Genomic DNA, 27,500 nt, shown 5'->3' on the forward strand with positions numbered 1-27,500 from the left:
AGCCCTCTTCATTAAAGCCTGCCTGAACAGATGGGTTTTTAGCAAGGACTTAAAAGACCGTTTATAATACTGTACGCAACACAATAACAATAGCCTGCAACATACACCGTGTATTGTCAACAAGCTCTGCAAATCTGTGCAGATGCGTCACGCATTCCAACTCAAGGTTATCAACGTAACCCAGGGTAACATATGTTACATAGACTGAATATTATTGGACTGAGGGTGGGCGTGAGACCCCTCGAAGAAATGTAATGCAGCCTATACGTGACGCAGGGGCTATAGGGACATATGACTGACACACACACGGTGACCTTGCGTATCTCCACCGAATAGATTATCATAATAATTACGCATTATACATTGATAACAACAATATATACGATATATAATATAACAAGATAATCGATCCCTGGCGTCACACCAACTTATGTTTTCTAATGTTTTCAGGTCATTAGTGACTCATACACATGTCGATCACTTGGTTAATTGGTTCCAGGACAGCATTGCTCATTACGAAGTTGTGGATCTCTCTCTCTCTCTCTCTCTCTCTCTCTCTCTCTCTCTCTCTCTCTCTCTCTCTCACACACACACACACACACACACACTCACATCCACCACCCAATTTGACATAGTGACATGAAATATGAGGAGCCTTATTTTGCCAAGCGTAGCTACTGACTATCATTATCATTATGATAAGAGAGAAATTAACTATATTGTCAATTGAGATAATTAATCTCAATAACTTCTAACTCAATTATGATTAAGCAATTAAGACCATAACGCCTTTTGCGCTGTGCCTGTACCACGTGGACTAATCAAAACACGACTGAATCCAATCTCGCCCGTTACCATAATAATCCTTTGACAGATGAATGAAAACTGTTTAGTCTTGGGGAGTAAACTGAAACTGAGCAGACTGTCGACACGGCTGCCAAGTTCTATCAATAGCCCGGTCCTGTTATTATCTTTCGTTTGTTTAATTCAAACTTAACGTTATCCAGACAGAGTCCATGTCATGAAGTCATTTCCCCGTGTGTGTAAGAGAGAAAATAAGTCCACTCCTCGCATCGACCCCAGTTCTGCCGTTACTCGTTAGTAGAACGTACGGTCCTCTATTCCAACGGTCTTACCTGTAGTTCCTGCCTCGGAAGACGCTCAGTCAGAACTTTACCACTGCTGCTGGTTTCAGCTGGAGACTGACCACGACCACCGGGAACCTTATATACCCGACGCTATCCCACCTTTTTCCCCCGTCTCTTGACAACCAGTAGGAATGTCCATGTATTCCACAGGAATTCTCCCTACCCCTTCATCCTTATTTGGTTCTTGGACAGGCGCGCAGAGGGGCACTCCGTAGGCGAGCGCTCAAGCGCCGCACTCCGTTGCGCGCAGGGCGGCCCATATATGGAGAGGTAGTCCCGAACCCACACCGAAGCGCTCGGTCCGTGTATGGCGAGCCAACGGTTGTGATCCGCCGTGCTCCAGCATGGGACATTGAACACACAGACGCGCCTTGGCTCAAGGACTACTACTACACACACACACACACACACACACACACATCCACGTTCCTAGTTCTCTCTCAGTAGTGCCATGTGAGGATATTGATTGTGAATTACTATTATTTTTTCTTCACATTTGACCTGCATTCCGAGGGGCAGCTAATCAAGGTAGTTAATTCATTCATTTGCAATATTTCATTCGATTATGTTAACTTTGTTGACGATGCATAGAGCAGCAGGTGTGATGTTATAAGATGGTTTTATATGAGGCGTTAATTAAAAGTCATAAAACAGATTATATCTTATCGTAATCTTATGCATATAAAAGTTATAATTATAGAAAATAACCTAACGCATGGTGACACGCTCTTGTCATTCATCGTTCTCTAGGTTGACATGTGATAAGTTTGCGTAACATGTTTAAATAAGATTGCGTTCACAATAACATTGGAACTCGGATGGATCAAATATATTTATTTCAAAGGCACTTTATTCTGCAGCATCAGCATCAAAGAGATAGAGAGAGAGGGGATGGGGGAGAGAGAGAGAGAGAGAGAGAGAGAGAGAGAGGTGTTGGTCGAGTCTGAAAGCCTAGTCACTCGTAACTTCCGCGTTTGCTGAAGTGCCTATGCTCTCGTCTCTGCCAACAGGCGGTGGGTGGAAGCAGATAAGACCCTCCTGAAACAGCCGAACAGCTGCAGCCAAGCAACGGCACAGAGAATCCCTTTTTAGTTGCCCTTGCGAGTTTAAACAGAGCCAATAAAGTCTGTTCTGTTTATCCAACTGCTTGCTCATCCATAGGGGGGTTCATAGGTTTATTTATCGACTTGGTCGTGGAAAAGTTAAATAAAATTTAAAAAAAAGTTTAGCTTCAAAATATAATTATCTCTATATGTCATGAAAGTAAATTTATCAGTAACGTTTTTCTTATATGGTGAGGACATTCAGCCTGTTATCTTTCGGAGTAATCTTTTTCCATGTCGATAGTCCCAATATTTAACAATTCCTTGATGCAATGTCCAATAAGGCTTTACATCATGTGACCAAACACGGAAGCAAATGTAATCTCCACACCATAATAAACACGACCATGCATGGGGGCATTCTGCACGCCAGACAGGAAGTCTTGAGATAAAATATCCAGCGGGAGATTGGCTTCCACACACACACACACACATCACAAATTCAACTAATTGCATATACAATGGTTCTACTAATAGGCCTATACTTTACGATCAGCATCCATTTAAAAAGCATCAATAATCAATAAAAGTCAACAATAATCAAAGAAGCCTATTAATCGATCAGTGAAGTTCTACTATGAGACCAATTAAAAGCTTGGCACAATTCTCAAGAGGTATTCCTTCAATCACCCCTTATAGGGCCACTAAGAGCCCCCCTACCCATGAAGTCTAAGTACATTATCATGGATGTCCCCAATTTAACCTCCACTTATATTTAGGTGTCTGAAGACACAGAGAGCCATCTGCTGCAGGCATCTGAGTGTGGTGTGTGTGTGTGTGTGTGTGTGTGTGTGAGGGGAGGGGAGGGGAGGAGAGGGGTCAGTGTGTTGGTGTTGGTAGGTGTTGTATTGGAGAGGCTGTGTGTGTGTGTGTGTGTGTGTGTGTGTGTGTGTGTGTTACAGTGTAGGATCAGTTGCAGACTCCCTCAGACGTAGCCAGGAAGACACTTGAGGAGTCAGGCCCCTGTTGGCCAGTTAACGCTATTTATAAATCAACATCTGCCGTTAATCACTACTGAGGAGGATTCCATACACTGGAAATGTAGGCCACAGTACACACACTCTGGGGACCTCGCTGGTGGCAGAAAGGTAATATGGCAGTTGGTCGCTGGCCAGTTGTTGTGTGGGTAAGTATGGTCTTGTTGTTGAGTTCGCTTGAACAGGAGCTAGATAAATTGTTTTAGAGGTAGACAGAGCCAGGAGAGGCTGGTGGAGGTAGAAATCGGAGGATGGGCTTAATGTAACGCATGGAATGGTGAATCTCAGCCTCTCCCCCATTCAGTTCTCACAGGAGGAGTTCTACAGTATTAGAGACCCTGAGAATGCTAATATAACCGCTCTTCCCTTTTCCAGATTATTAAAGCAAGTAATAAACAATATAAACTGTCTATTTGTTGTCTTTTGTTTTATGGAATTTTACTGTCTTCAATCTTCAATTGAATGTCAATCAAGAGGAGAAAGAACTCTTAATTTACGGAAATATGACATTTATTTACTTATAAAATGCAACACTCATCATCTTTAAATGTTCAGACAAATAACAAAAGTTAATAACAAAGTTGGGAGAAAAGCCAAGTGCAGCCTGGGAGATGTAGTTGTGGGCAGGGGGTCAGATCTGGGCCTCTAGGTAATGTTCATAGTTGGCCCGCAGGACAAACTCAAAGTAAGGTTTGGTTTTCAGACTCGCCAGCTCCTCCACCTCCAACAGGTCCTTGACGTCCGGCAGGTAAGTCTGTAGAGAAACACCTGGGGAATGTCGAGAGACCGTTACAGAAATATGTAAAGAAAATGTGTCCCAAACAGCAGCATAGTTGACTAACACAGCAATCATATATATATATATTTTTAAATATATTTTTAGGGCATTTCTGCTTTTATTGGGATAGAGATAGTAGAGATTGACAGGAAGGATGGGTGAGAGAGAGAGAGGAGGGATGACATGCAGGATATGTCCAGAATCGAACCAGGGACCTTGCGATGATATGGTATGCGCCTTAGTGTGCTTCGCCACTGAGCGCCCCCACAGCAATCATATTCAATACAAGGTTAAATACTAGAGCCCAAATTCAATCGGTTTGTGTAGACATCAACAAATGATAGTCCAATGAAACCCATTGGTCAGGAGGAGGACAAAATGGCTACCTTCTTGTATGAGCTTGAGCAGGATCTTGACAAAGATGCTGTCCTTGGCAGCCTCCAGAGGGTCATCACTACCGTCAGAAGAGGACCAGCTGTGGGGACACACACACAGACATCAGGGGAGGCCGGTGGAGGCATAATTTGGAGGACAGGCTCATTGTAATGCATGGAATGGAATGAGCCCTCCTTCTTCTATATTCTGACAATAGGGATTCACAGCAAGTGACTAGGGAAGGGACTAGGGAAGGGAACAACTTTTCATATTGGAACTGGGCCTCACTCGTCTCTCTTGAGGGCCTTGCAGAAGATCTCACACTTGAGGCCCTCGATGTCCACAGCATCCTCCTGCAACGCAACACAGGTCACATGAGTGAACTTTGCCCCCCCGTCAGGCATGATTAATCAACCCAGAGCGTCTGGATAAGGCTACGAGGCGTCCATACCTCGTCTATGTACTCCAGCAGATCCAGAGCCTTCTTGAAGTCGTATTCGTTGGCTCCTCTGTTGTCATCACAGATGTACAGCTGGAGAGAGGAGAGGAGAGGAGAGGAGAGGAGAGGAGAGGAGGGGAGGGGAGGGGAGAGGAGAGGAGGGGAGGGGAGGGGAGGGGAGAGGACGGGAGGAGAGGACAGGACAGGAGAGGAGAGGAGAGGAGAGGAGAGAGGTCAGTGTGTTGGTGTTGGTAGGTGTTGTATTGGAGAGGCTGTGTGTGTGTGTGTGTGTGTGTACATTAATCAGGTTGTGAGCGCTGAGCAGGGGCATGGTGTGTGTGTGTGTGTGTGTGTGGGTACATTAATCAGGTTGTGAGCGCTGAGCAGGGGCATGGTGTGTGTGTGTGTGTGTACATTAATCAGGTTGTGAGCGCTGAGCAGGGGCATGGTGTGTGTGTGTGTGTGTGTGTGTGTACATTAATCAGGTTGTGAGCGCTGAGCAGGGGCATGGTGTCTGGGTTCTGCTGCTTCTCCTCCAGCAGCTGCTTGGGCAGCGTCTCCTGATGAAGGAGGAACCGCTCCTGCTCAACTATCTCTGTTGAAAAACAACAATCATATCATTCATATTAATACAGTACAAGTACTCAAATACACATACAGTACAAGATTAATTCAATCTAATAACATGTAGGCAAAATATATGTCTTAAAACCACAATTTCAACATCAAATAGTCTAGTTTTGTAACGGCAAGATTCTAGTGACTTAAAATGCATGTTTGATACTATTCCTCATTCAATTCTATGCATTACAATGAGCCCACCCTCTGATTTCTACCTCCACCAATATAACATACAGCATTTAGCTGACACTTTTATCCAAAGCGACCTACATTGCAGTGAGTGCATACATTTCAGTATATATGGCCCCAGCGGGAATCAAACCCACAACCTAAGCGTTGTTAACGCCATGCTCTACCAGCTGAGCCACAGAGGACCACGGTGATGCATGATTTACACAACAGTCCCATGTAATGACTCGTACCGTCCACCTGTTTCCTCATGACGGCGGGGGACATGTCTGAGGCCAGGGCAGTCAGCTTACTGAGGGCCAGCAGCGTCTTCTTCTTCACAAAGTACCTGGTCTCCATGTTGGCCTGGCTGTACAGGGTCCTATGGGCCTGGGGAGAGAGGGAACTGTTAACTAGTGTGTGTGTGTGTGTGTGTGTGTGTGTGTGTGTGTGAGGGAGACTTTAAGCGCTGCAGTGTGTGGTAGGTAAACACTAATGTCTTTGCACATGAAATGGCATACACATCATCTAACGAGTGACTGATGTCTGAGTGTGTGTGTGTGTGCGTGTCTCTGTGTGTGTGTGTGTCCTTACATTCTGGTAGTCCTGGACATGGATGTGGTGGAGCCAGCTGAGGTGCTGGTGGGACTGCAGGAAGCTGGCCAGCTGCTGGTGCTGAGCGGTGGGCTGGGACAGAAGCTTCCCTCTCTTCCCCTTCTCCATGTACCAGCGGAACAGGAAGTCCGCAAAGTTCTGCAGGAAATGACACGGGTGGCGTGAGTGACGAGCACAAACACTGTGGACATCAAAGCACCAAAGGGTTTGTTGTTTAAATGTTGTTTAAATGTTGTTTAAATGTTTGGTATCCATCAAACTGTGTCGCGCTTAGGCAGTGCATGTACTTGGTCATGTAGGCGGTGTGTGTGTGTGTGTGTCTAACCTGGTCAGCGAACTTGGTCATGTAGGAGGTCTGTGTGTGTGTGTGTGTGTGTGTGTGTGTGTGTGTCTAACCTGGTCAGCGAACTTGGTCATGTAGTGCTGCAGGCGGCTCTGGTTGTCGGTCTGCTCACACATCTGGACCAGGATGTCAAAGTCACAGTACTTCTCAGCCAGCGCCGCCACCCACTGGTACTGACCCAACTCCACTGGGTTACAAACAGCAACGAGGGGTTAGAAGCATTCATAAGTGCTTATAAACAGTCATACACGCTCATAAGTGGTTTATAAACATTCTTAAGTGGTTATAAACAGTTGTAAGTGGTTACAAACAGTTATAAACACTCATAAGGGCACTTTACATGAAGAGAGTATACCGTGGGCCTTTATAAAGGCTGTCATGAGAAGTCAAAGCATTATTTCCTCAAGATATAATCACCACACATTTAGCTTCATCGTGACCTCTGGAAAGAGCCAATAATGGCTGTCAAGAACCAAAATGTCCTCTGGCGGGAAGCCAGCTAGTGACAGCTTGAGCCAAAATGGCGGCCAGCGCGCGCCCCAGTCGCCACACTCACACAGTGGAGCCAGCAGCTCGGAGCGGCGCTGCGTGTACTCCATCTCCAGGCTGTTGTAGCGGTCCTGCTGGCCCGGCCGGCGCAGGGAGGTCAGCTGACCCACGTAGCCGCTCAGGTACACATCCAGCAGCGCCACCAGCTGCTCGTTCAGGGCGTTGCGCAGCTCCGAGTCGGCGTGGGGGTACACGCTCCGCAGGATGAGCTCGTGCTGGCGGGCGATGACGGTCCGCAACCCACCCAGACCGCTGGAGGCTGGGGGGGGGGGGGGGGGGGGGGGGGGGAGGAGGGGGACTTGGTTTAGGATTTGGAAACTGATTCTTGAGCTAGGGGAGGGTGTGTGTTGTAAGAGTGTGTGTGTGTGTGTGTGTGTGTGTGTGTGTGTGTGTGTGTGTGTGTGTTCCTACCCGTCCATGGGATGTATTCAGGTTCAGTGGGGGAGATCTCAGAGGCTCTGTACATGGAGGCCTTGGTTTCTCTGTACTGGCCTGCAGCCTGCAGCATGTCCTGGAGAACACACACACACACACACACACACACACACACACACACACACAGTTACCTTACCACCTCTGCCCATTTCACAGAGTCTAAATGGTTCTCATATCCACAGCTGGCCAGGCTAGCGGAGGTGCTGGTTACCTTGATGATGGTGTTGACGGTGAGAACCACCTCAGCCCACCTGACAGAGTCCACAGGGTTCTCCTTCAGACTCCTCTCCTCCTCCTCCAGCAGACACTCAAACACCGAGGAGATCTGGGACACCTGGAGACACACACACACACACACAGGCACACACAGGCACACACAGACACACACAGACACACACAGACACACACAGGCACACACAGGCACACACAGGCACACACAGGCACACACACCTTAGGATCCTTCCTGATACAGTATGACAGCTTTCCACGTATGATGAAGTGTTCCAGCTTGTTTTTCTGCCATATTAGTGTGTGTGTGTGTGTGTGTGTGTGTGTGTGTGTGTGTGTGTGTGTACTGAAGCTGGTTCAGCTGAAGCTGGTTGTTGTTACCTCTCTGAAGAAGACGTCAGCGGGGGTGAGGCTGGGGGGCACAGGGGCGCCGGCCCTGCGCAGGGCGGCCAGGATGGCCCGGTTCACCAGGTCCGGCTGCTTGGCCTGGTGGTTCTTCATCGCCATGGCGGCCTGGAGCTTCTCCGCATGCTCGCAGAGCAGGAGACGGGTCGCCATGGGAGACGACCGCACCTCCGTCTGGCCCAGACGCTCCAGAAGACCCACCTGAGAGGGGAAGGGGGGGGGGGGGGGGGAGGGAAAGGAACCGTCATTTAACTAGATGACAAATATCATCATGTCAAGTCTCGGAGGACACAACACTGAATGAACACCAAACTTTTGATTTCTAGGTGAACTGTCCCTTTAAGTCATTCAGCAGAATGCCAAGGGTGAATTTAGTTACTAAAAATACATAAATGATGATGCTTCATTTAGGAGCCAATCAAAGTGTTGTTGCTAAGTAAACACCACACAGAACACTTGGCCCTCTGGGTGGTGAGTTAAAGACATTTCACTGCAAGAGTCAACAAACCAAGATGGGGGGGGGGGTGGCTATATATGGTACCCCAACCGGACCCCAGATAACAGTTGGGATATATTTGTGTGTGTGTGTGTGTGTGTGTGTGAGGAGCCCTGTAGTGATGTCCCGTCCCTTCCTGCCCCCCCCCCGGTGAGCCCTATGACAGCTTCCTGTTCCTCACCTGTAACAGGAAGTCCATGAAGCAGCCGTGAGCCTTCATCTTGTCTTCCAGCTGGTGGAGGATGATGAGGGAGGTGAGGGGGAACCCAGCGCTCTCTACACACACACACACACACACACACACACACACACACACACACACACACACACACACGCACATTATTCAGTCATATAGGCCAACATGAAATAACAGGTGATGGATGCCTCTGTCTGTCTGTCTCTTTCTTTCTCTCTCCTTCCCTCCCTCCTCCCTCCCTCCCCCCCTCCCCTCCTCACCATCGGGAACAGACTCGGCCCAGCGAGGGTCGGAGGCGGGGTAGTCATCCACCAGGTCCAGGTTGATCCGTGTTACCACGGCGTCCAGCTCCCCGCCCCCCTCCCCCTCCCCCCCGGGGGGGAACAACTCATCTGTCATGGTCTGGGCCCCCACCAGGTCATTACTGAGAGGGGGAGGGAGGGAGGGAGGGGGGGGGATGGGGGGAGAGAGACACACACACAATGTTAGAGAAGGTAAAATCCATGGGGGGGAGGGAGGTGGGAGAGAGAGAGAGAGACAGTGTTAGAGAAGGTGAGAGAGAGGGGGGAGGGAGAGAGAGAGATCATTAATGAGGTAATGAGAGGAAGCTGTACTCTCTGTCCCCATCCAGCCCAACACCTCTGGGGCAGAGTCAATCCCAGAGAGCAGGCAGCTGGGTCAGTGACCTGAGAACACACACACACACACACACACACACACACACACACACACACACACACACACACACACACACACACACACACACACACACACACACACACACACACACACACACACACACACACACACACACACACACACACACACACACACACACAGCTAGCTGTTTTCTGTGTTCGTACCGGCAGAACTGCAGGAAGGCTGCCTTCAGGAGTTTGGTCTTGTCTTCGTGGGGAACAGGCTCCGCCCTGGTCGGGGTTTCCATGGCAGTGGCCTATAGAGACACAGCACTGTGACATCATACACGACACACCATGACATCATCATCATGTTCCTCGTGCACTGGGTGTCTAATCTCTAGTCTGGTCTAGTCTAATCCCTAATCTCACCTCATCCAAAATACACTGAATCACTTATGATAGTGAACGTCTCCTACAAAGCTTTAATCTGACTCCCAACCTCAGGCCCAGCCCCACCCAGCCAGCTAGTTTAACCTGGTCCTAGTCCCTACCTCAGCCCCCTACCTCAGCCCCCAGCCCCCTACCTCAGCCCCCAGCCCCCTACCTCAGCCCCGGCCCCCTACCTCAGCCCCGGCCCCGGCCCCGGCCCCCTACCTCAGCCCCGGCCCCCTACCTCAGCCCCGGCCCCGGCCCCGGCCCCCTACCTCAGCCCCCAGCCCCCTACCTCAGCCCAGGCCCCCTACCTCAGCCCCGGCCCCCTACCTCAGCTCCGGCCCCCTACCTCAGCCCCAGCCCCGGCCAGTGAGGAGCAGATGGAGTCCTCCATGGTCTCAGGCAGCATGGAGGCGCTCTCCCTGGCCAACACCGCCACCAGGCCGCTGTTCTGGGAGAAGAAGACAGGCAGGTTGGCACAGCAGCCCCCGCCTCGCAGATGGTCACCTGAGGACACGGGCATTCACATTCCAAACGCTTTATCAACCAACCATCAAATAAAAAAGCACTTTAGCGAACTGGAAACTAGGACACTTTTATCAGCTCTTTAAAATCAGTACAGTTGAAAAAAAGAAGCAGAAGCCATTTTAAAACCCACCAACTGCCAAACAATTCCGGAACACTCCGTCTAGTGAGTGTTCCAGAGCGCCAAGTGTTCTATGTGGTGTTTACCTAGCAACAACACTTTGATTGGCTACAAAATGAAGCGTCATAATTTATGCATTTTTGGTGAATAAAGTCACCCTTGGCACTCTGGAATGTTGACTAGAATTTGGGCGATTTTATTCACCCTCGGCACTGAATAGTTAAACAAGAATCAAGCCCTCAACCCCTGGGTGTGTGAAGCCTCTCACCAGGTGAGTTGAAGGGGATCTTCTCCTCTGGCAGGCCCCCCCGGCCCGTCCCCGTGGAGCAGGCGAACACCAGCTCCTCGTTGTACAGGAAGGCAGCCGGGCTGGACGCCCGCGGCAACACTAGTCTGGTGGTCTGGAGGGCATCCTCACTCTGAGGGGTTATAACACATCAGTTAACATGTTATATAACTATAACTATTATAGACAAACACACGTTGTAACACTTAATAGTAATAGAGGAAGAAGGGAAGGGAGGAGGGAGCTGACCTGGAAGGGTGGGTTGTACTTGGTGACCTCCACAGTGAGCTCATCAGAGATGTTGTTTCCGTTGTCCAGCAGAGTGACCAGACAGAAGTACGCCAGGCAGGGGGAGTCAGAGGGGTGCCAGGCTGCAGCCAACACCACCAGCCCCTCCCTGACACACACACACACACACACACACACACACACACACACACACACACACACACACACACAATCAGCCTGACTCTACATCACATCTAACAGTGTAATCCTCTCACAAACACACTCTCTCTTTCCCTCTCTCACTCACACACACACACACACACACACACACACACACACAGCTGCTATACTCACTGGCTGAGCTGCATGTCCAGGTAGGTGACATTCACTCCCTCTTTGATCTCCTCATAGTTGCTCTCTGACCCCTGATGGGAGGAGGAGCATCACAACCCAGAAATACATCAGTGTCAAACAAGGTCAACATTCAGTGACACGTCATCTCCAAACTCCTCCCTACAGCTCAAGTCAAGTATTATTATCACCATCATTTAAGACACAGACATATACACAACTCTTTTTATGCCTCATGCAAACATACAGGACTCCCAATTTGCAGAAATGTGTCAAATCTGGGAAACGTCGGCCATGTTTAACATCATATTTCTAACACGAAATGAGAAATAATCCAGTGGGAGTTTTGAAAACTCTCTGGCGTTTCCATGATATGCATTTAGAAAACCTTTGACTGTATAATTAATCAAGTGTTCTCAAAACCACTGTTAAAATCAAGCTACCCTCAAAGTCATGCTGAATCATGAGTAGTCTGGATAGTATTTTTTGCTCTGCTCAGCACTGTTTTCTGAATTAAATTGGGGCCCTGAGTCTCCTTGGGTGACAAAGAGGCGTCATAAACACAACATATGACTGTCATCATCATCATCATCCTCCTCCTCTGCTATATAAACAACACATATGACTGTCATCATCATCATCATCCTCCTCCTCTGCTATATAAACAATACATATTACTATCATCATCATCATCATCCTCCTCCTCTGCTATATAAACAATACATATTACTATCATCATCATCATCATCATCATCATCCTCCTCCTCTTACCCAGATGGCGTCAGCAATGCTCTCTGTCAGGGCGCGGCCGGAATCCCAGCTGAGGACCTGGTGTTCAGACACCTCCTCCACCTCCCACTTGCTGAGACAGGAGGAGGTCAGGGTGTAGAGGCAGCCTTTACCACTGACCCACAACACACTGTGGAGCTGGGGGGGGGGGGAGATAATCAATAATCAATTATTCTATTGATTGATCCTCATAGTCAATGAATCTTGAAGACCAAACCCAACCAGCTTCCCTGAGATGTCCTGTCACAGCACAGAGGGAGAGGTCAAAGGTAGCATGACAATAATACCCTTGGGGGGTAGAAAATCATAAATAATAATAATAATAATAAATAAATAAATAAACCCTTACCGTGTCGTTGGGGGGCGGGGCTCGCATGCCAAACAGGCTGGAGACCCGCCGTCCGATGCCAGACAGAACCCCCTGGCCCTGCGCCAGCGCCCTCTGGTGGAGCTTGCCGGAAGCGTCGGCCCCGAGACGCAGCAGCTGACTTCTGTAGGAAGAGACGATGAAAGTGCCACCCTGGAGGAGGAGAGGAGGGAGGGATGGAGGGAGGGATGGAGGGAGGGATGGAGGGAGGGATGGAGGGATGGAGGGAGGGATGGAGGGATGGAGGGAGGGATGGATGGAGGGAGGGATGGAGGGAGGGATGGATGGAGGGATGGAGGGAGGGAGGGATGGAGGGAGGGATGGAGGGAGGGATGACGGGAGGGATGGAGGGAGGGATGGATGACGGGAGAGAGAGAGAAGGCAAGAACAACAACAGAGGTTTCAATCTGATTAGAACCACTCTCTTATCTAATTATTTACACTTTTTCTTATGATGACTGATGTATAGATGATTCACTTACTTAGACTTACTTGTTGTAAGTCGCTTTGGATAAAGGCGTCTGCTAAATGCCATAAATGTAGATGTAAATATAACACGGTTATTAACATTACACATGTCTACCCATCCCAAGGACCAACAGAACTAGATAGAGACCATTTCTATATGAAAGAACACTTGTGTGCAGTGTCATACATGAGCATCAAACAGCTGTATACATGCTCACACCTGCTACTGCCAGGCAGGCCTCGGTGGGCCTACTCTGTTCTAGTCTAGGTCCCCCAGGGCTGGCTAGCTGTAGCGTACTGGACCAACACTGCAGCTGCTGGCCAGGACCAGGACCAGGACAAGACCCACTGTCAATGTATCTGCACAGTTAAAGACCCAAATAAACTCTGGCCATGTAGGCTGTCCCCATCAACAAGTGAGCATGTTGCCTTCCAATTAGGGGAGGGCTGGGGTAGGGAACAAAATGTGTGGACCACTCGTTACTTAAACAATGAATGGTCCTCTGTGGCTCAGTTGGTAGAGCATGGAAGGGTCATCAGTGACAGAAGGTGTTATAACACCAGGATAACAAGAGGATTCACAGTGAACCCAACTCACCTTGACAGCCACAACAAAGTTGCAGAGGTTCTCTCCCATGTCGGCCAGAGTCTCAGAGTAGTTCCCCTCGTGGGCCAGGCTGGGCCAGTACCGGGCCGTTCCCTCCGGAGACACCGCCATCACAGAGATAGACTGTAAACAGGGAAAGACAGAGTAGAATAAACTGTTGATCTCCATGACTGAGAAAGACTGCAAACAGGAGAAGACAGTTAAGAGGGGTTGGGGGGGGGGGGACCACCCACCTGAACCGTGGCCGTCTCCAGAGGGCTGGAGGAGGAGATGGTGATGAGGTCAGCGCTGTAAGCAAACTCACTGGTGGGCAGCTGCAGGTCCTTACACACTGACATCTACAACAGGACAGGGAACACATCGGACCCATCATGCATCTCATCGTGACAGCGTGGCCATTTAAGGTGTTTTGCACGGTGTGAAGTTTCACTCAGTGAACTATGATAGAAAAGTACTTGCAAAAACATGTTAAGTGTTGACAGACTGACCTGGGGCGAGTTTTCCAAAAGCTTTGTAGCACGAAAAACATATTTAATCCTAGCATGGATTTAAGATGATTTTACAATGCTTTCGGGAAACTTGCCCTTGTTCAATTGATGACTGTGAAGTCTGTTTAAGTGGTGTGTGTGTGTGTGTGTGTGTGTTGAATAACCATCCACCAGGGGATCCAGAGCATACAGCATGACTGTACCTTGGCCACAGCGGTCTGGCAGATCTTCCAGATGATCAGCCTCTCTCCACACACCATCCAGGCCCAGCCACTGTCCTCCACCTTCACTGAGATCTGGTCGTCCGCTGAGGGAGGCACACACACACACAGGCACAGTGAAACTCACACACTCTCTCACAATCTCTCTAAATCGGTCTCTCGCTTACTCACTAACAGACAGACACAGACACAGACACACACACACACACACACACAGACACAGACACACAGACACAGACACACACACACAGACACAGACACACACACACACACACACACACACACACACACACACACACACACACACATTTCCTGTAACTCATGTGTTTATTGTTTGTTTACCATCAGCCATGGTCAGAGCCTCCATGACTTTGACCGGCAGCGAGGAGCCGAAGGTTTGGACATCGAAGTGGACCGACTCTGAGGTCGAGTGGGTCTGTACCCGCGTGGGAGTTGATCTGAAAAAGGGAGGGCGAGCACAATGGTTCATCTGTACAAATCAACTCGAGTAGTGAGAATAAATCTGTCTTAAACGACACGGTCTTCTCTGTCAACAGGCTACTGAGACCCGGGCAGTGCAGAGCAATCACTCACCTCGCTGCTAGCGATGCCCTACGCGGGGAGAAGAGCAGTCCCGTCGGGGTACCAGCGAGACTCTTTCTCCCGGCCACCCTAGACGAGTGCCTGCGGGAGGAGTTAGGGGTGGCCCGGGGGGTAAACATCGCAGCTGTGCCCCGTAATGCTCAACGCTCCTTCAAGCCCAGAATCGTCAGTGCAAATCGCTGCTTCTTCCAGCCAGCTTTCTTGTTTTAGCGCGCAGCAGGCAAGACACGAACCGACGAGGCGCACCGAAACAACGTCATCAGGACGTCCAGGCAGGAGCGGTGGATCGAGCGACGATTCCGCGAAGATGAAGATCAGGCGGTGACGGACGGAGGCGTGCGTCGCACAGGCGTGATGGAGCGACTTTGAAAGACAGCGGTGTCCTTTCTGTAAAAAACAACCAACTCCGCTGCAGAGACCTAATACTCTTTATAGCAGCAACCGTCAACGCGGGAGAACAGCACGATATGCAGTGAGTGGCCAACTTTGGGTTTTGTTGGTCGAGGGGATGCTGGCGCTAATCCCGCTAAAAGTTGAGACGGGGCCCTCCTCCTTCTTTAGCCTGTCGGCTAGCGGGCTAGCTAGGCGGCTGCTGCCCCTGCTGCTCCTGCTGGCTGGCCGGACCGCAGACGTTAGATCGGGGGATAGTGGCTAATAGTACGCGTATGAAGCTAATTAGCTAGCTAAAGTGCCTCGTTGTCAGCTATTGCACCTGTCGCTGATTTTGACAGTTTTAAGCTATCAACTAGTGTAAGGTTCTCACTTCTCAAGCGATGAGCAGTGTACAGTCTCAATCCTTGTCCAGTTGTGTCGGTACCGGTGGGGGGTGTGGTGCGGTAGGTGACTGGGTGAAGTGTCAACTTATACCTGTTGACCTGCTGGTCCGATCTGTAGTACTATTAGCCCGAAGTCGATCCATACAGGCTTCTGTACTGTGTATCTGAAATGCTACTTTGGCTGTAGTGTTAAAACAGTGCTATGCTGTGACTCTGTCTGCCTGCCAGGGTATGAAGCGGGTACGCACGGAGCAGATCCAGTATACGGTGGCTCAGTACCTGAAGAGGAGACAGTATGTGGACACGGAGAGCTCTCTGAAGGGGGCCAAGCTGGCCCAGTCCCCGGAGGAGATGGCTGCCAACCTCACAGGTAAAAGGCTGGGGGAGTCCCTGTGAGAACTCTCTCTCTCTGTCTCTCTCTCTGTCTCTCTCTCTCTCTCTCTGTCTCTCTCTCTGTCTCTCTCTCTGTCTCTCTCTCTGTCTCTCTCTGAACAATGTAGACAGAGTCAGGCATGGGGTGGAGGGGGACACCCCAGGTCTGTTTGAGCTCAACAAGCACATCTATTGTAATCCTATCCCCTCTCTCTCTCTCTCTGTCTCTCTCTCTCTCTCTGAGCAGTGCAGACAGAGTCAGGCTGTGCCAACATTGTCTCTGCTGCTCCCTGTCAGGCCGACCCTCAACAGTACGAGACGCAGTTCTCCAGACTACGCAACTTCCTCTCAGGTACAGGTCACGTGTGTCTCGTAAACAAGAACATAATCCAGTCCCACTTCCTTCTGGATGCTGATCTATCCCATACGTGTGTGTGTGTGTGTGTGTGTGTGTGTGTGTGTGTGTGTGTGTGTGTGTGTGTGTGTGTGTGTGTGTGTACCTAACTCTTACTTACACTAGCCCATGCCATAGTCATCTTTTTGCTATGGAGGCTTTATATCTGTGACTCTTACTGTGTGTGTGTGTGTGTGTGTGTGTGTGTGTGTGTGTGTGTGTGTGTGTGTGTGTGGCATGCAAGGGCCAAAGGTAAATCTCTATTGAATGCTCTCGTACTCTGTGCTGCTGTGTGGTGTTATTCTGTGTCTTCCCCTTGGAGGATAACGAGGCTGTCATTGTTGACGCTCTCCCCTCCAGAGGCTGAGGTGCCCTGGGGAAAGGAGGTGAGCTGCGTCCTCTACCCCCTGTTCCTCTACCTGCACCTGGACATGGTACGCAGCGGCCTGAAGGGGGCGGTAGACGGCTTCTACAGCCGCTTCCACAGCCACTTCCTGCAGGAGGGCGGCGAGCAGCGCGCCACGGTGGAACAGCTACGCCATGTCCTCACCTCTCAGGTAGGGGGCCGGTAACCGGTAACCGTTAAGGTTAGCAACCGGTAACCAGTTAACAATAACAACCGGTAACTGGATTATTTTAAATGGATAATCGTGTGTGTGTCAGTCATTACCGTTAGATTAGATTACAGAACATCTGTACCGGTAATGATCCCGGTAATTAAAGGTTGTTCTCTTCCTCCCCACCCCCAGGATGTGACAGCCAACCCCAAGCTGAGCGCCTTCCTGGACCACAAGTATGTGGTTCACCTGACGGAGCCGGCCTACAACTACCTGCTGCGCTACCTGCAGAGTGAGGACAACAGCGCCCTCTGCAGGGCCCTGGGCACACACGTACAGGTGGGTGGTGGCTGGGTGTTGTGAGGAGTGGTACAGGTACAGGTGGGTGTTGTGGGTAGTGGTACAGGTGGGTGGGTGTTGTGGGTAGTGGTACAGGTGGGTGGGTGTTGTGGGTAGTGGTACAGGTCCAGGTGGGTGGGTGGGTGTTGTGGGTAGTGGTACGGGTGGGTGGGTAGTGGTACAGGTGGGTGGGTGGGTGGCTAGTGGTACAGGTACAGGTGGGTGGGTGTTGTGGATACTGTACCTGTCAGAGCCTTTGATGGACAGAAGCTGTGTTCCAGATTCTCCATCCTTTTGTTCCAGATTCTCCATCCTTGCATAATTGAAATTAAATTCTCAACGAATGTCACCTCAACCAAATATCAAAACAGGTGGAAGTCACCGCCTGCCAGCGCACAGACTACCAGCTCTACGGGACGGGAGGCGCGGGCGCCAGGGAGGCGTCGGCCGCGGGGGGGCCCAACTCCACCTCCTCTTGGTCGGGCATGGACGGGGTGGAGGGGGGGGAGGCGGTGGAGGTCCCGGCGGGGGTCCCCCAGAGCGAGGTGGCCCTGGAGGCGCTGCAGGACTGCATCAGGAAGGTCCGTGAGGGGCCGCCGTCGCTGACCACCGTCTGCTTCTACGACTTCCAGCACACGGAGCAGCTGCTGAACACAGCGGAGGTCAGAGGTCGTCTCTGAGCGTGTGTGATTGAGGGTCCTTGGCCTTTAGGCTCGTTCCCACTCTCTACTGTCAGTCTTCTCCCTGTTGTCCATTATTTTGCCTGTCAGATTAGGACCACAATGATTTTTAAAAAAAAAGACAAAAAAATAAAGTATGATAGTGATCATTTGTAGACTTTATCATGCTTTTACCCTGTTTGTGTGTATTGTTGTTTTGTCATAGTTGAAACATGTATTTTCAAGATTGTCTAATAGAATCCCTCCATCCTTCCCTCGCTCCCTCCCTCTCTCCCTTCCTACCCCCTTTCCTACATACTTCCCTTCCTCGCTCCCTCCCTCCTCCCCCCCCTCGCTCCCTCCCTCCCTCCCTCCTCCCCCCCCCCCTCGCTCGCTCCCTCCCTCCCTCCCCCCCACCCCCCCCAGGTGTCGGCTGACAGCAGGCTGCTGGCTGCAGGGTTCGACAGCTCCGTGGTGAAGCTGTGGAGTCTGAGGGCCAGGAAGCTGAAGACACGCCCCCACCGCGCAGACGTGTCACAGATCCGCCTGGCCTGTGACATGCTGGAGGAGGAGGTGAGGGGAGGGAGGAGGGAGAGGGTGGAGGAGGAGGAGGAGGAGGAGGAGAGAGAGGGTGGAAGAGGAGGAGGTGAGGGGAGGGAGGAGGGAGAGGGTGGAGGAGGAGAGAGAGGGTGGAAGAGGAGGAGGTGAGGAGAGGGTGGAGGAGGAGGAGGAGGAGGAGGTGGTGGTGAGGGAGAGGAGGAGAAGGAGGGGAGAGGAGAGGAGAGGAGGAGGAGGAGAAGGAGGAGTAAGAGTAAGCAGAAGTAGTGGGGAGTAGGTGGGCTGTTTGTTGGTGTAAAATCTGCAGACAGAGATCAGTACATTTCTGATTCCAGAAGAATACAATCCAAGCTTGCTGTTGATGTCAGCCAACAATGACTCAGTGTGATGGGCTTCTAGCTTTCACCTCAACCCCCCTGAGGACTTATCAATGACTTCCTTTAACATGAACATGTCTTACTCTTCTTTGATCAGGCAGACGAAGAGGAAGCCTCGGGCAGCGAGATCAAGACCCTGCGCGGCCACAGCGGCCCCGTGTTCCGCACGGCGTTCCTGACGGACAGCTCCGGCCTCCTCTCGTGCTCCGAGGACACGTCCATCCGCTACTGGGACCTGGGCGCCTTCGCCAACACGGCGCTGTACCAGGGCCACGCCTACCCGGTCTGGGACGTGGACGTCAGCCCCTGCAGCCTCTACTTCGCCTCGGGGTCCCACGACCGCACGGCCCGCCTCTGGACCTTCTCCCGGACCTACCCGCTGCGGCTCTACTCGGGCCACCTGGCCGACGTGGACTGCGTCAAGTTCCACCCCAATTCCAACTACCTGGCCACGGGCTCCACCGACAAGACGGTGCGCCTCTGGAGCACCCAGCAGGGGGCGTCGGTGAGGCTGTTCACGGGCCACCGCGGCCCCGTGCAGTCGCTGGCGTTCGCGCCCAACGGGCGGTACCTGGCGTCGGCCGGCGAGGACCAGAGGGTGAAGCTGTGGGACTTGGCGTCCGGGACGTTGTACAAGGACCTCAGGGGACACACAGACAGCGTGACGAGCCTCTCGTTCAGCCCAGACAGCAGCCTGGTGGCGTCCTCCTCCATGGATAACTCGGTCAGGGTGTGGGACATCCGGAGCGCCCACGGGGGGGCGCCGGCGGACGGGTCGTCTAGCGAGCTGGTGGGCCTGTACACGGGGAACACCAGCAACGTGCTGAATGTGCAGTTCATGGCCTGTAACCTGTTGTTGGTAACAGGGACGGCTCAGGAGAAGCAGGAACAGTAGCCCAACACCACCGCTGCCGCCATTTTGTTTTGTTTATGTTGTTTATATATTGTTGGTCACTATGGAGATGGATGCTTTCATGGCCAGCAGACTCATACTGTTGGATACAGGCCAGGAGGAACAAGAACGGCAGCCAGCCGCCATTTTGTTTGTTGATGTTTGTTTGTTTGTGTTTGCTGGGGGGGCTGTCTGGACGGGAGGGGCTGGTGTCACACCTAGTCACCATGGAGACGTACACTTTCTTCCACCTAGCCAATCACAGAGAGGTTTGATCAAAGGTCAAAAGGTCATTTGCCAAACTGACTTGTTGGTTGGTCGGCTAACCTGTCCTGATGTTATTTTGTCTTCCGGGTTGAAAATGATGTTTATTGTAAAAAAAAATAAAAAAATAGGACAAATTAGATTCTGAGGATTTATGGCATTCTCTCACAGAACTAGATCAGGCTCTTAAGAGGAGTTAAAACGTTCTTATCTTCCCAAATACACAGACCTAATTCTTCCAATAAAGTAGGTGTTTGTAGAATTCTGTAGCGTTGCATGGAGGGATGTTGGCTTGAAGGTGAGGTCTAGTGTCTTGATGATCAACAACCAGGGGAGGCTGGGGGAGGTAGAAACCGGAGGACAGCCTCATTGTAATGCATGGAATGTGATGAGGAATGGTGTTTGATACCATTCTATTCCATGCATCACAATGAGGCTGTCCTCCCATTTCTGTATTCCTGTTATCACACATAAGATTCACATTGATCTGAGAAAAGTACGTAAAAGAAAATGTAACTTGCTACACTTGTTCAGAGTTGAGGTTTCTGAAATCCGTGTCTCCATTTAAATGTCTCCCCGCTGTGTTGCTGGGTGTCATTATAGTGTGGCTCAATTCCAATATCAATAGTAGCGTGCTACTCCCTACTTAGAATGCAGGGCCAGTACATGCCAATACCTGCTAAGCAGGCCAAAGGATGCAAGGGTTAATGTTGGAACTGAGCCGGAGTCTCTGTACGCTCTAGAATGCGGAACTGATTATGACATCATCAGGGGTGTAGTGAATGAATGGAGATTCCAGTTCTACTGTAAATGGAATGAGTGTTTAAATGCTGAATAAAAACAAGAACTTCTGTTATTGAACAATGGGACTGTGACTCTCGGTGGGTTGAAACGTGTGTGAAACCATGTCGATGTCAGAGGACACAATGAAATTATTTTCGTACAATTTTTGCTAGTGGCATTATTTGTATAATCATGAAAATTGTAAATATATTTTTTTAATATCGGACCACTTGTATATTTCTTTTTCATGACAGTTTGCACCCTTTTGCATGTTTTTGTGGGTGAAAATGAATTAATAGATAAAGTGAAGCATAAAGATGTTTATGGTCTCTGCCTCCTCTTCATGGAAACAAAAAAAACACGTCTCTGCACCGGGAGATTATGTCTCACAGGAACTCAAGAATGTTTATAATCATTAGTTTTCCCAGTATGTTCAAGATCTGAAAATAAGTCAAGCTTTTAATTAAGATTAAGATTAAAAAATAAGTAAATCTGACATTTTCTTCTTAATTATTTGACTAATCTTTTTAAAAATGTTAAAGTACTGCCTCACAAAATGATTGACCTTGACCTTGAAGTCTCCGACTTGATCTATTGCGCTTATCACTGTAGGAATGCATACGAGCATGCCAGTGGCTCACACACAGCCAGGTCTGTCAGCACCTACAAACCTCACATTCCAGAACAGGAACAACAGAGGCCAACATTCTGTAGTGAACTCCAGAGTTGAAGAGTGCATTCCTCCTGCTCCAGGCCTCATGAGGCAGCAGCCCCACCCAGAGAGGGAGAGGGCCTGTCGGGCAGAGGGCAGGGGCGAGGTCCCTCTCCGCCTGGCTGGAGAGGAGGACAAACCTGTTTCTGTCTCCAGGGTGTGTACCTACCTGCCTGACAGGCTTGTCTCTCCATCACACTGATACACATCAAACAAACACACACACACACCAGGAGAAAACACCCTCTCTCTCTCTACTCACACCCCACACACGCACACACACGCACTCACACCCCCCACACACACACATACGCCTCTCTCTCTCTGTCACACAACGAGCAGGATCACGCACATCGTCCTGTTCCATTCAAGCAGTTTACCCCTCCTGTGAAGATGCCCTACAATTCCTCCCTGCCCCGTGGCGGCGCGGGCCGGCCCGTCCAGTCCATCAGTACCCAGGCCGATGGGAAGACGTACGAACAGCTGAGGCAGGAGTGTCTACAGAAGGGCCAGCTGTTCCAGGACCCAGACTTCCCTGCCACCGACTCCTCTCTCTTCTACAGCCAGAGTGTCCCCGTCAACTTTGAGTGGAAGAGGCCTGGGGTAGGTAGACAACAGTAGGGTCAGCTCAGGCACACAGGGTAAGCTTAGTGTCAGAGGTGGAACTGGGGGAGAGTGCTTTGGAATGGAGTGATTTTGCGTTCCGTATTCTAGAATACACCTCGATGGAACACTCAAAACATCAGAGGAAACTGCCAGTTGGCTGTTGTGTTTTAAAGGAGGGCTCTGTTGAATGGGATGGCACAGGGGGGTCATGTGGAAAGCTAGAATGCCACAAGCTATGACTGTCTGTGTGATCTTTCTAGCTAATGATGAAGATGTACAGGCATTTATACCAACCATCAATTTAACTCACCAACTGCCAAATAATTCTAGAACTCTCACCACCTAGAGTGGCAGGTGTTTTACGTGGTGTTTACCTAGCAACAACACTTTGATTGGCTACAAAATGAAGCGTCATAATCGATGCATTCTTGGTGAATAAAGCGGTGGAGACTTTATTCACCCTCGGCACTAAATGAGTTAAAAACCAGTTCTGCAGGAAGGGAATGTTGTGAAATGGCCTAAGTCGAAGAGAAAGCATTCTTTAAGACCTCATAACTTGTTTAAAGATTTATTATGTTGTCATGTAGATACTGTATATTAAATAACTAGGCCTATGAAGCTGTTAGTATACTGTATATATATAGTCTATATATCTTTATGTGGGACAGTGTTCTAGAACATAGCTTGAAGGCGTTCTGAGAATGTTCCCTGTCTCGGTTATTGACTTTGGCAGGCAGGGGTGGTGGAGGACTGTCTGTGTGCTAACAGACAGTTAATCATTGCGTTTTCACTAACAAGTCGTCTTTATTCGCCTGAGACATCGTCTACCGTACACAGTACGATCTGTCTGAAATATGATCCATGTTCTGTTATGGCTCGAAGCTACCGCCGCCCAGACGAGTTCCTCACTAAGGCTGAAACAGCAGCATGTAAACAACGATGGGGATCTGTGGACAACTATCACAAGTTAGAAACACCCGCTGTGTTTCACACCTCCTCACGGTGGCCGTCGTTGGCTGTGGTAGTAACCTACTGGGGAGAGAAAATCCAGTGGGATAAATGCCATGGAAGCTAATTATGGTCATTATGCATTTTTGCCTTGGGCGTAAGAGTGAATGGCTCAACTGCCTGTGCGTGTGTGTGTGTGTGTGTGTGCGCGTGTGGTGTGTGTGGTGTTTCTGTGTGTGTCGTGTGTGTATGTGTGTGTGTGTGTATGTGTGTGTGTGTATGTCGTGTGTGTGTGTGTGTGTGTGTGTGTGTGTGTGTGTGTGTGTGTGCATGTTCTAGTGACTGGGACCTGATTAAGACAGCAGGAATGTGAACACACCTAGCCAAGGCAGTACTGTCACTCCTCACCCCCCCTCCACCCCACCCCTCCCTCCACCCCTCCCTCACCCCCCCCTCCCTCCACCCCTCCCTCACCCCCCCTCCACCCCACCCCTCCCTCCACCCCGCCACCATCTAAACCTGTTTCTACCCTCTGTCCTTAAAGCTTCTTACACCTGCTCCCCTTCTTACAGGAACTATGCCAGAACCCCAAGTTCATCTCCGGAGGAGCTCAGAGGACAGACATATGCCAAGGACAGTTAGGTGGGTGTTCTTCTCTTTCCTTCTCCGACATCAGGAACTCATACACCATCAGGAACTCATACACCATCAGGAACTGACACACCACAAGAAACTGACACTCCATAAGGAACTTATACACCATAAGCATCTCTAATAAAAACACCCATTAGGTTTCCAGTGTTCAGTTCATCATTCATTCTCGGGCCCAGAGTTTTTCCTGATCAGGTCACACGGTCTGGAAAACCTTCAGGCCCTAGCCCTACTATGAATGAACACCTGTGTATTTTGTATTTATTTCCCAGGGGACTGCTGGCTGCTGGCGGCCATTGCTTCCCTGACCCTCCACAAGGAGACCCTGGCCCGGGTGGTGCCGCACGACCAGAGCTTCGACCGCGGCTACGCCGGGATCTTCCACTTCCAGGTGGAGTAGAGACGGACTAGCAGCTCTTCTCTATGTCGTACATATACGCTAAAGATAGAAATCTCTAATAACTGTCGTTGGAATCAAAGGTTCTGTACTCAATATTAACAACACATCGTTTATCTCAGCTGATAATTATTGCAGTGTAGAAATGAATGAATGAATGAATGAATGGATGTGTTTGTGTTGCTCCCTTCAGGTCTGGCAGCACAACCAGTGGCTGAATGAAATGATGAATGAATGAATGAATGAATAAATGAATGAATGAATGAATGAAATGATGAATAAATGAATGAGTAAATGAATGAATGAATGAGTAAATGAATGAATGAATGAGTAAATAAATGAATGGATGTGTCTGTGTTGCTCCTTCAGTTCTGGCAGCACAACCAGTGGCTGGACGTGGTGGTGGATGACAGGCTGCCGTCCGTCAGGAACAAGCTGGTGATGGTCCACTCAGCCGCCAACGACGAGTTCTGGAGCGCCCTGCTGGAGAAGGCCTACGCCAAGTATGGTCATATTCTATCTGTCTCCTTATCTATAACATACGCCATTTAGACTACTTTCTATAGTAATAATAATATAAGCCATTTAGCTGATGCTTTTATCCAAAGCGACTTACATTTCAGTATATATGGTCCCAGCGGGAATCAAACCCACAACCTAAGCGTTGTTAGCACCATGCTCTACCAATGGAGCCATAGAGGACCACACACACACATGTCGTGGAACACATATAATAAATGAAGATGATAGCAACCGTAGTGTTGTCTTGTCCTGGTGACATGTTTGTTTGATGGTTTTTCATGAAGTTTCATGTTTTTTTTTTGTTTTTTTTTATTTTTTTATTTGATTAATTAGCTCATTTACAGTCATTATTTTTTGTTTCAACAAATGCATTTATGTGACTCCCTCCCTCTCTTCCTCCCTCCCTCCCTCTCTTCCTCTCTTCCTCCCTCTCTTCCTCTTTCCTTCCTTCCCTCCCTCCTTCCCTCCCTCCCTCCCTCCCTCCCTCTCTCCCTCCTTCCTTCCCTCCCTCCCTCTCTCCCTCCTTCCTCCCTCCCTCCCTCCCTCCCTCCCTTCCCTCCCTCCCTCAGGATGAATGGCAGCTATGAGTCCCTGAAGGGAGGTAGTACCCTGGAGGCCATGGAGGACTTCACAGGCGGTGTAGGAGAGATGTACGAGACCAAAGCAGCTCCAGCCAACCTCTTCACCATCCTGAAGAAGGCCCATGATCGAGGCTCCATGCTGGGATGCTCCATTGACGTAAGGCCCCCTAAAACAAGCCTGCTCTCCAGGCCCATATGTGCTTATATACAGTTACTGTATTTGTAGTCCAGGTGACTGATACCGGATGTGGTTTAATCTGTTAACACTCTCCCTCCCTCCCTCCCTCTCTCTCTCCCTCCCTCTCTACCTCCCTCCCCTCCCTCTCTCTCTCCCTCCCTCCCTCCCTCCCCCCCTCCCCCTCCCTCCCTCCCTCCAGATCACCAGTTCAGCAGAGTCGGAGGCCCAGACGGCGTCAGGTCTGGTGAAGGGACACGCCTACTCCGTCACAGGCCTAGAGGAGGTACGACACACTTCCTGTCTCAAACCAGCCAATCAGATCCAGTGTTACTGTATATATATAAAACACAGCACCATTCCTCACTCCGTTCCATGCGTTACATCGACCCCCGTCCTCCGATTTCTCCTCCCACCGGCCTCCCCTGCCGTGTATGACTATACTCTCTGTACCGTACGCCAGTGTTAACCCTTTCTCCTCCCCCGGGTCCTGCAGGTGAGCTACAGAGGACGGAAGGTACAGCTGATCCGGGTCAGGAACCCCTGGGGGCAGGTGGAGTGGAACGGGCCCTGGAGCGACAAGTAAGGGACAGGAGAGAAAACCCCTCAAATATATATAGATATACTGTAGATATATATAGATATACTGTAGATATATATAGATATACTGTAGATATACTTGACAAAATCATTCCATTCAGAATCAGATAAACTCTGAGAAAAGACGAGAGCTTTTAGATTGTTTTAGATTCAATTACGATGAGCAGGAAGGATCATCAGTAATGATGAAAAACGTGATTGTTTTTCAACGGGTTGTGTTGTGATGTTGTGATGTTGTGTGATGTGTGGTGGTAAACTGTGTGATGTTGTGTGATGTGTGGTGGTAAACCGTGTGATGTTGTGTGATGGTAAACTGTGTGTATGCAGGGCTCCCTTATAAAAGAGACCCTGGTGTCAATGTGACTCCCCGCCTAAATGAAGGTGAAATAAAGAATGAAAGTTCTCCTCCTCCTCAGTCCTGAACCGTCTCTCTCCTCCGCAGGTCCAGAGAGTGGGAGGCGGTCGACCGGTCCGAGAAAAACCGTCTTACTCAGAACCAATTGGAGGACGGAGAATTCTGGTTGGTATCAATTCTGGTCGATGGTTTTACCCAGGGTGCACCACACTACCCAGGGTGCACCACAATACCCAGGGTACACCACACTACAAACAACTGTTTTACCCAGGGCGCACCACTACAAACATCCGCAAAGTGTGTACGCAACACTGATCACGTGCAGACTTTTGCTCCAGCCCAGCACAGCATTTCTGGTCGAGGGTTGCCGCTGACAACATTGTAAAATGGTTCCGGAACTGAGCGACGCGTTTGTTTCAGGATGGAGTTTGAGGATTTCAAGGCCAACTACGACAAGATCGAGATCTGTAACCTGACGCCTGATTCGCTGACGGACGACACCAAGCGCAAGTGGGCGGTGAACATGTTCGAGGGGAACTGGATACGAGGCTCCACCGCTGGGGGCTGCAGGAACTTCATAGGTGAGGACAGCAGCAGACTGGCCATCTGGAGCAGAATACACGGGTCTGGGAGATGTAGTCCAGCAGGTCTGGGAACTTGTAGTCTAGCTGAGTGATACAGGATATGGTTTTCTCTCTCTCTCTCCCTCCTTCTCTCTCTCTCTCTCTCTCTCTCTCTCTCTCTCCCTCCTTCTCTCTCTCTCTCTCTCTCTCTCTCTCTCCCTCTCTCTCTCTCTCAGACACGTTTTGGACCAACCCGCAGTTCAAGCTGACCCTGGAGGACGCTGACGATGATGATGACGTGTGCAGCGTGGTCATCGCTCTGATGCAGAAGAACCGGCGCCAGCTCAGGAAGGAGGGGCTGGACCTGGAGACCATCGGCTTCGCCGTCTACGAGGTGAAAGAGAGAGGGGGGGGAG

At 50.1% G+C, this 27,500-nt stretch overlaps 4 protein-coding genes across 4 annotated transcripts in view; 2 read left to right on the forward strand and 2 right to left on the reverse strand.

The window, feature by feature from the left end:
• The window catches only part of acta1a (actin alpha 1, skeletal muscle a), a 4,142-nt gene extending 2,897 nt beyond the window's left edge, over positions 1 to 1,245 (reverse strand). The window contains exon 1 of the mRNA XM_083689848.1: positions 1,137 to 1,245. The gene's annotated coding sequence lies outside the window, so the exon portion shown is untranslated. The remainder of the gene's footprint in view (positions 1 to 1,136) is intronic.
• Positions 1,246 to 3,729: 2,484 nt separating this feature from the next.
• nup133 (nucleoporin 133) lies at positions 3,730 to 15,200 on the reverse strand. Its single transcript, XM_083689761.1, has 26 exons — positions 14,995 to 15,200; positions 14,743 to 14,858; positions 14,383 to 14,486; positions 13,925 to 14,029; positions 13,683 to 13,814; positions 12,599 to 12,769; positions 12,232 to 12,387; positions 11,464 to 11,534; positions 11,131 to 11,278; positions 10,864 to 11,014; positions 10,299 to 10,456; positions 9,740 to 9,831; positions 9,137 to 9,300; positions 8,862 to 8,956; positions 8,161 to 8,385; positions 7,763 to 7,885; positions 7,528 to 7,627; positions 7,124 to 7,375; positions 6,621 to 6,754; positions 6,204 to 6,362; positions 5,864 to 5,999; positions 5,297 to 5,415; positions 4,833 to 4,913; positions 4,670 to 4,734; positions 4,393 to 4,481; positions 3,730 to 3,996 (listed from the first exon to the last, which is right to left on the reverse strand). The coding sequence occupies exons 1-26, from the start codon at positions 15,120 to 15,122 to the stop codon at positions 3,860 to 3,862; spliced, it is 3,411 nt and encodes a 1,136-aa protein (XP_083545887.1). The 5' UTR covers positions 15,123 to 15,200; the 3' UTR covers positions 3,730 to 3,859.
• A 141-nt stretch (positions 15,201 to 15,341) lies between these two features.
• On the forward strand, positions 15,342 to 21,198 carry taf5l (TAF5-like RNA polymerase II, p300/CBP-associated factor (PCAF)-associated factor). The gene is made up of 8 exons (XM_083689676.1): positions 15,342 to 15,475; positions 16,008 to 16,149; positions 16,399 to 16,503; positions 16,906 to 17,102; positions 17,295 to 17,441; positions 17,813 to 18,103; positions 18,527 to 18,673; positions 19,133 to 21,198. Exons 2-8 carry the CDS (start codon positions 16,011 to 16,013, stop codon positions 19,928 to 19,930), a joined length of 1,824 nt encoding a protein of 607 aa, XP_083545802.1. The 5' UTR covers positions 15,342 to 15,475; positions 16,008 to 16,010; the 3' UTR covers positions 19,931 to 21,198.
• A 703-nt stretch (positions 21,199 to 21,901) lies between these two features.
• Positions 21,902 to 27,500, forward strand: part of capn9 (calpain 9) — a 10,585-nt gene continuing 4,986 nt past the window's right edge. The window contains exons 1-10 of the mRNA XM_083690370.1: positions 21,902 to 22,289; positions 23,813 to 23,882; positions 24,164 to 24,282; positions 24,658 to 24,791; positions 25,380 to 25,548; positions 25,769 to 25,852; positions 26,063 to 26,148; positions 26,609 to 26,686; positions 26,942 to 27,102; positions 27,321 to 27,478. Of these exons, the coding sequence (XP_083546496.1) occupies positions 22,080 to 22,289; positions 23,813 to 23,882; positions 24,164 to 24,282; positions 24,658 to 24,791; positions 25,380 to 25,548; positions 25,769 to 25,852; positions 26,063 to 26,148; positions 26,609 to 26,686; positions 26,942 to 27,102; positions 27,321 to 27,478 (1,269 nt within the window). The 5' untranslated portion in view covers positions 21,902 to 22,079. The remainder of the gene's footprint in view (positions 22,290 to 23,812; positions 23,883 to 24,163; positions 24,283 to 24,657; positions 24,792 to 25,379; positions 25,549 to 25,768; positions 25,853 to 26,062; positions 26,149 to 26,608; positions 26,687 to 26,941; positions 27,103 to 27,320; positions 27,479 to 27,500) is intronic.

This window comes from Argentina silus (genome assembly GCF_951799395.1).
Source record: "Argentina silus genome assembly, chromosome: 18".
Classification (NCBI taxonomy): domain Eukaryota; kingdom Metazoa; phylum Chordata; class Actinopteri; order Argentiniformes; family Argentinidae; genus Argentina; species Argentina silus.

Coding starts and splice junctions, on each gene's coding strand:
- taf5l (XM_083689676.1), top strand. CDS start 16,011: ATGAAGCGGGTACGCACGGAGCAGATCCAGTATACGGTGGCTCAGTAC. Junction 16,150..16,398: donor GATGGCTGCCAACCTCACAG/GTAAAAGGCTGG, acceptor CTCTCTGAGCAG/TGCAGACAGAGTCAGGCTGT. Junction 18,674..19,132: donor GTGACATGCTGGAGGAGGAG/GTGAGGGGAGGG, acceptor TTCTTTGATCAG/GCAGACGAAGAGGAAGCCTC.
- nup133 (XM_083689761.1), bottom strand. CDS start 15,122: ATGTTTACCCCCCGGGCCACCCCTAACTCCTCCCGCAGGCACTCGTCT. Junction 14,030..14,382: donor GCCAGACCGCTGTGGCCAAG/GTACAGTCATGC, acceptor GTCCTGTTGTAG/ATGTCAGTGTGTAAGGACCT. Junction 7,376..7,527: donor TGAATACATCCCATGGACGG/GTAGGAACACAC, acceptor CCCCCCCCCCAG/CCTCCAGCGGTCTGGGTGGG.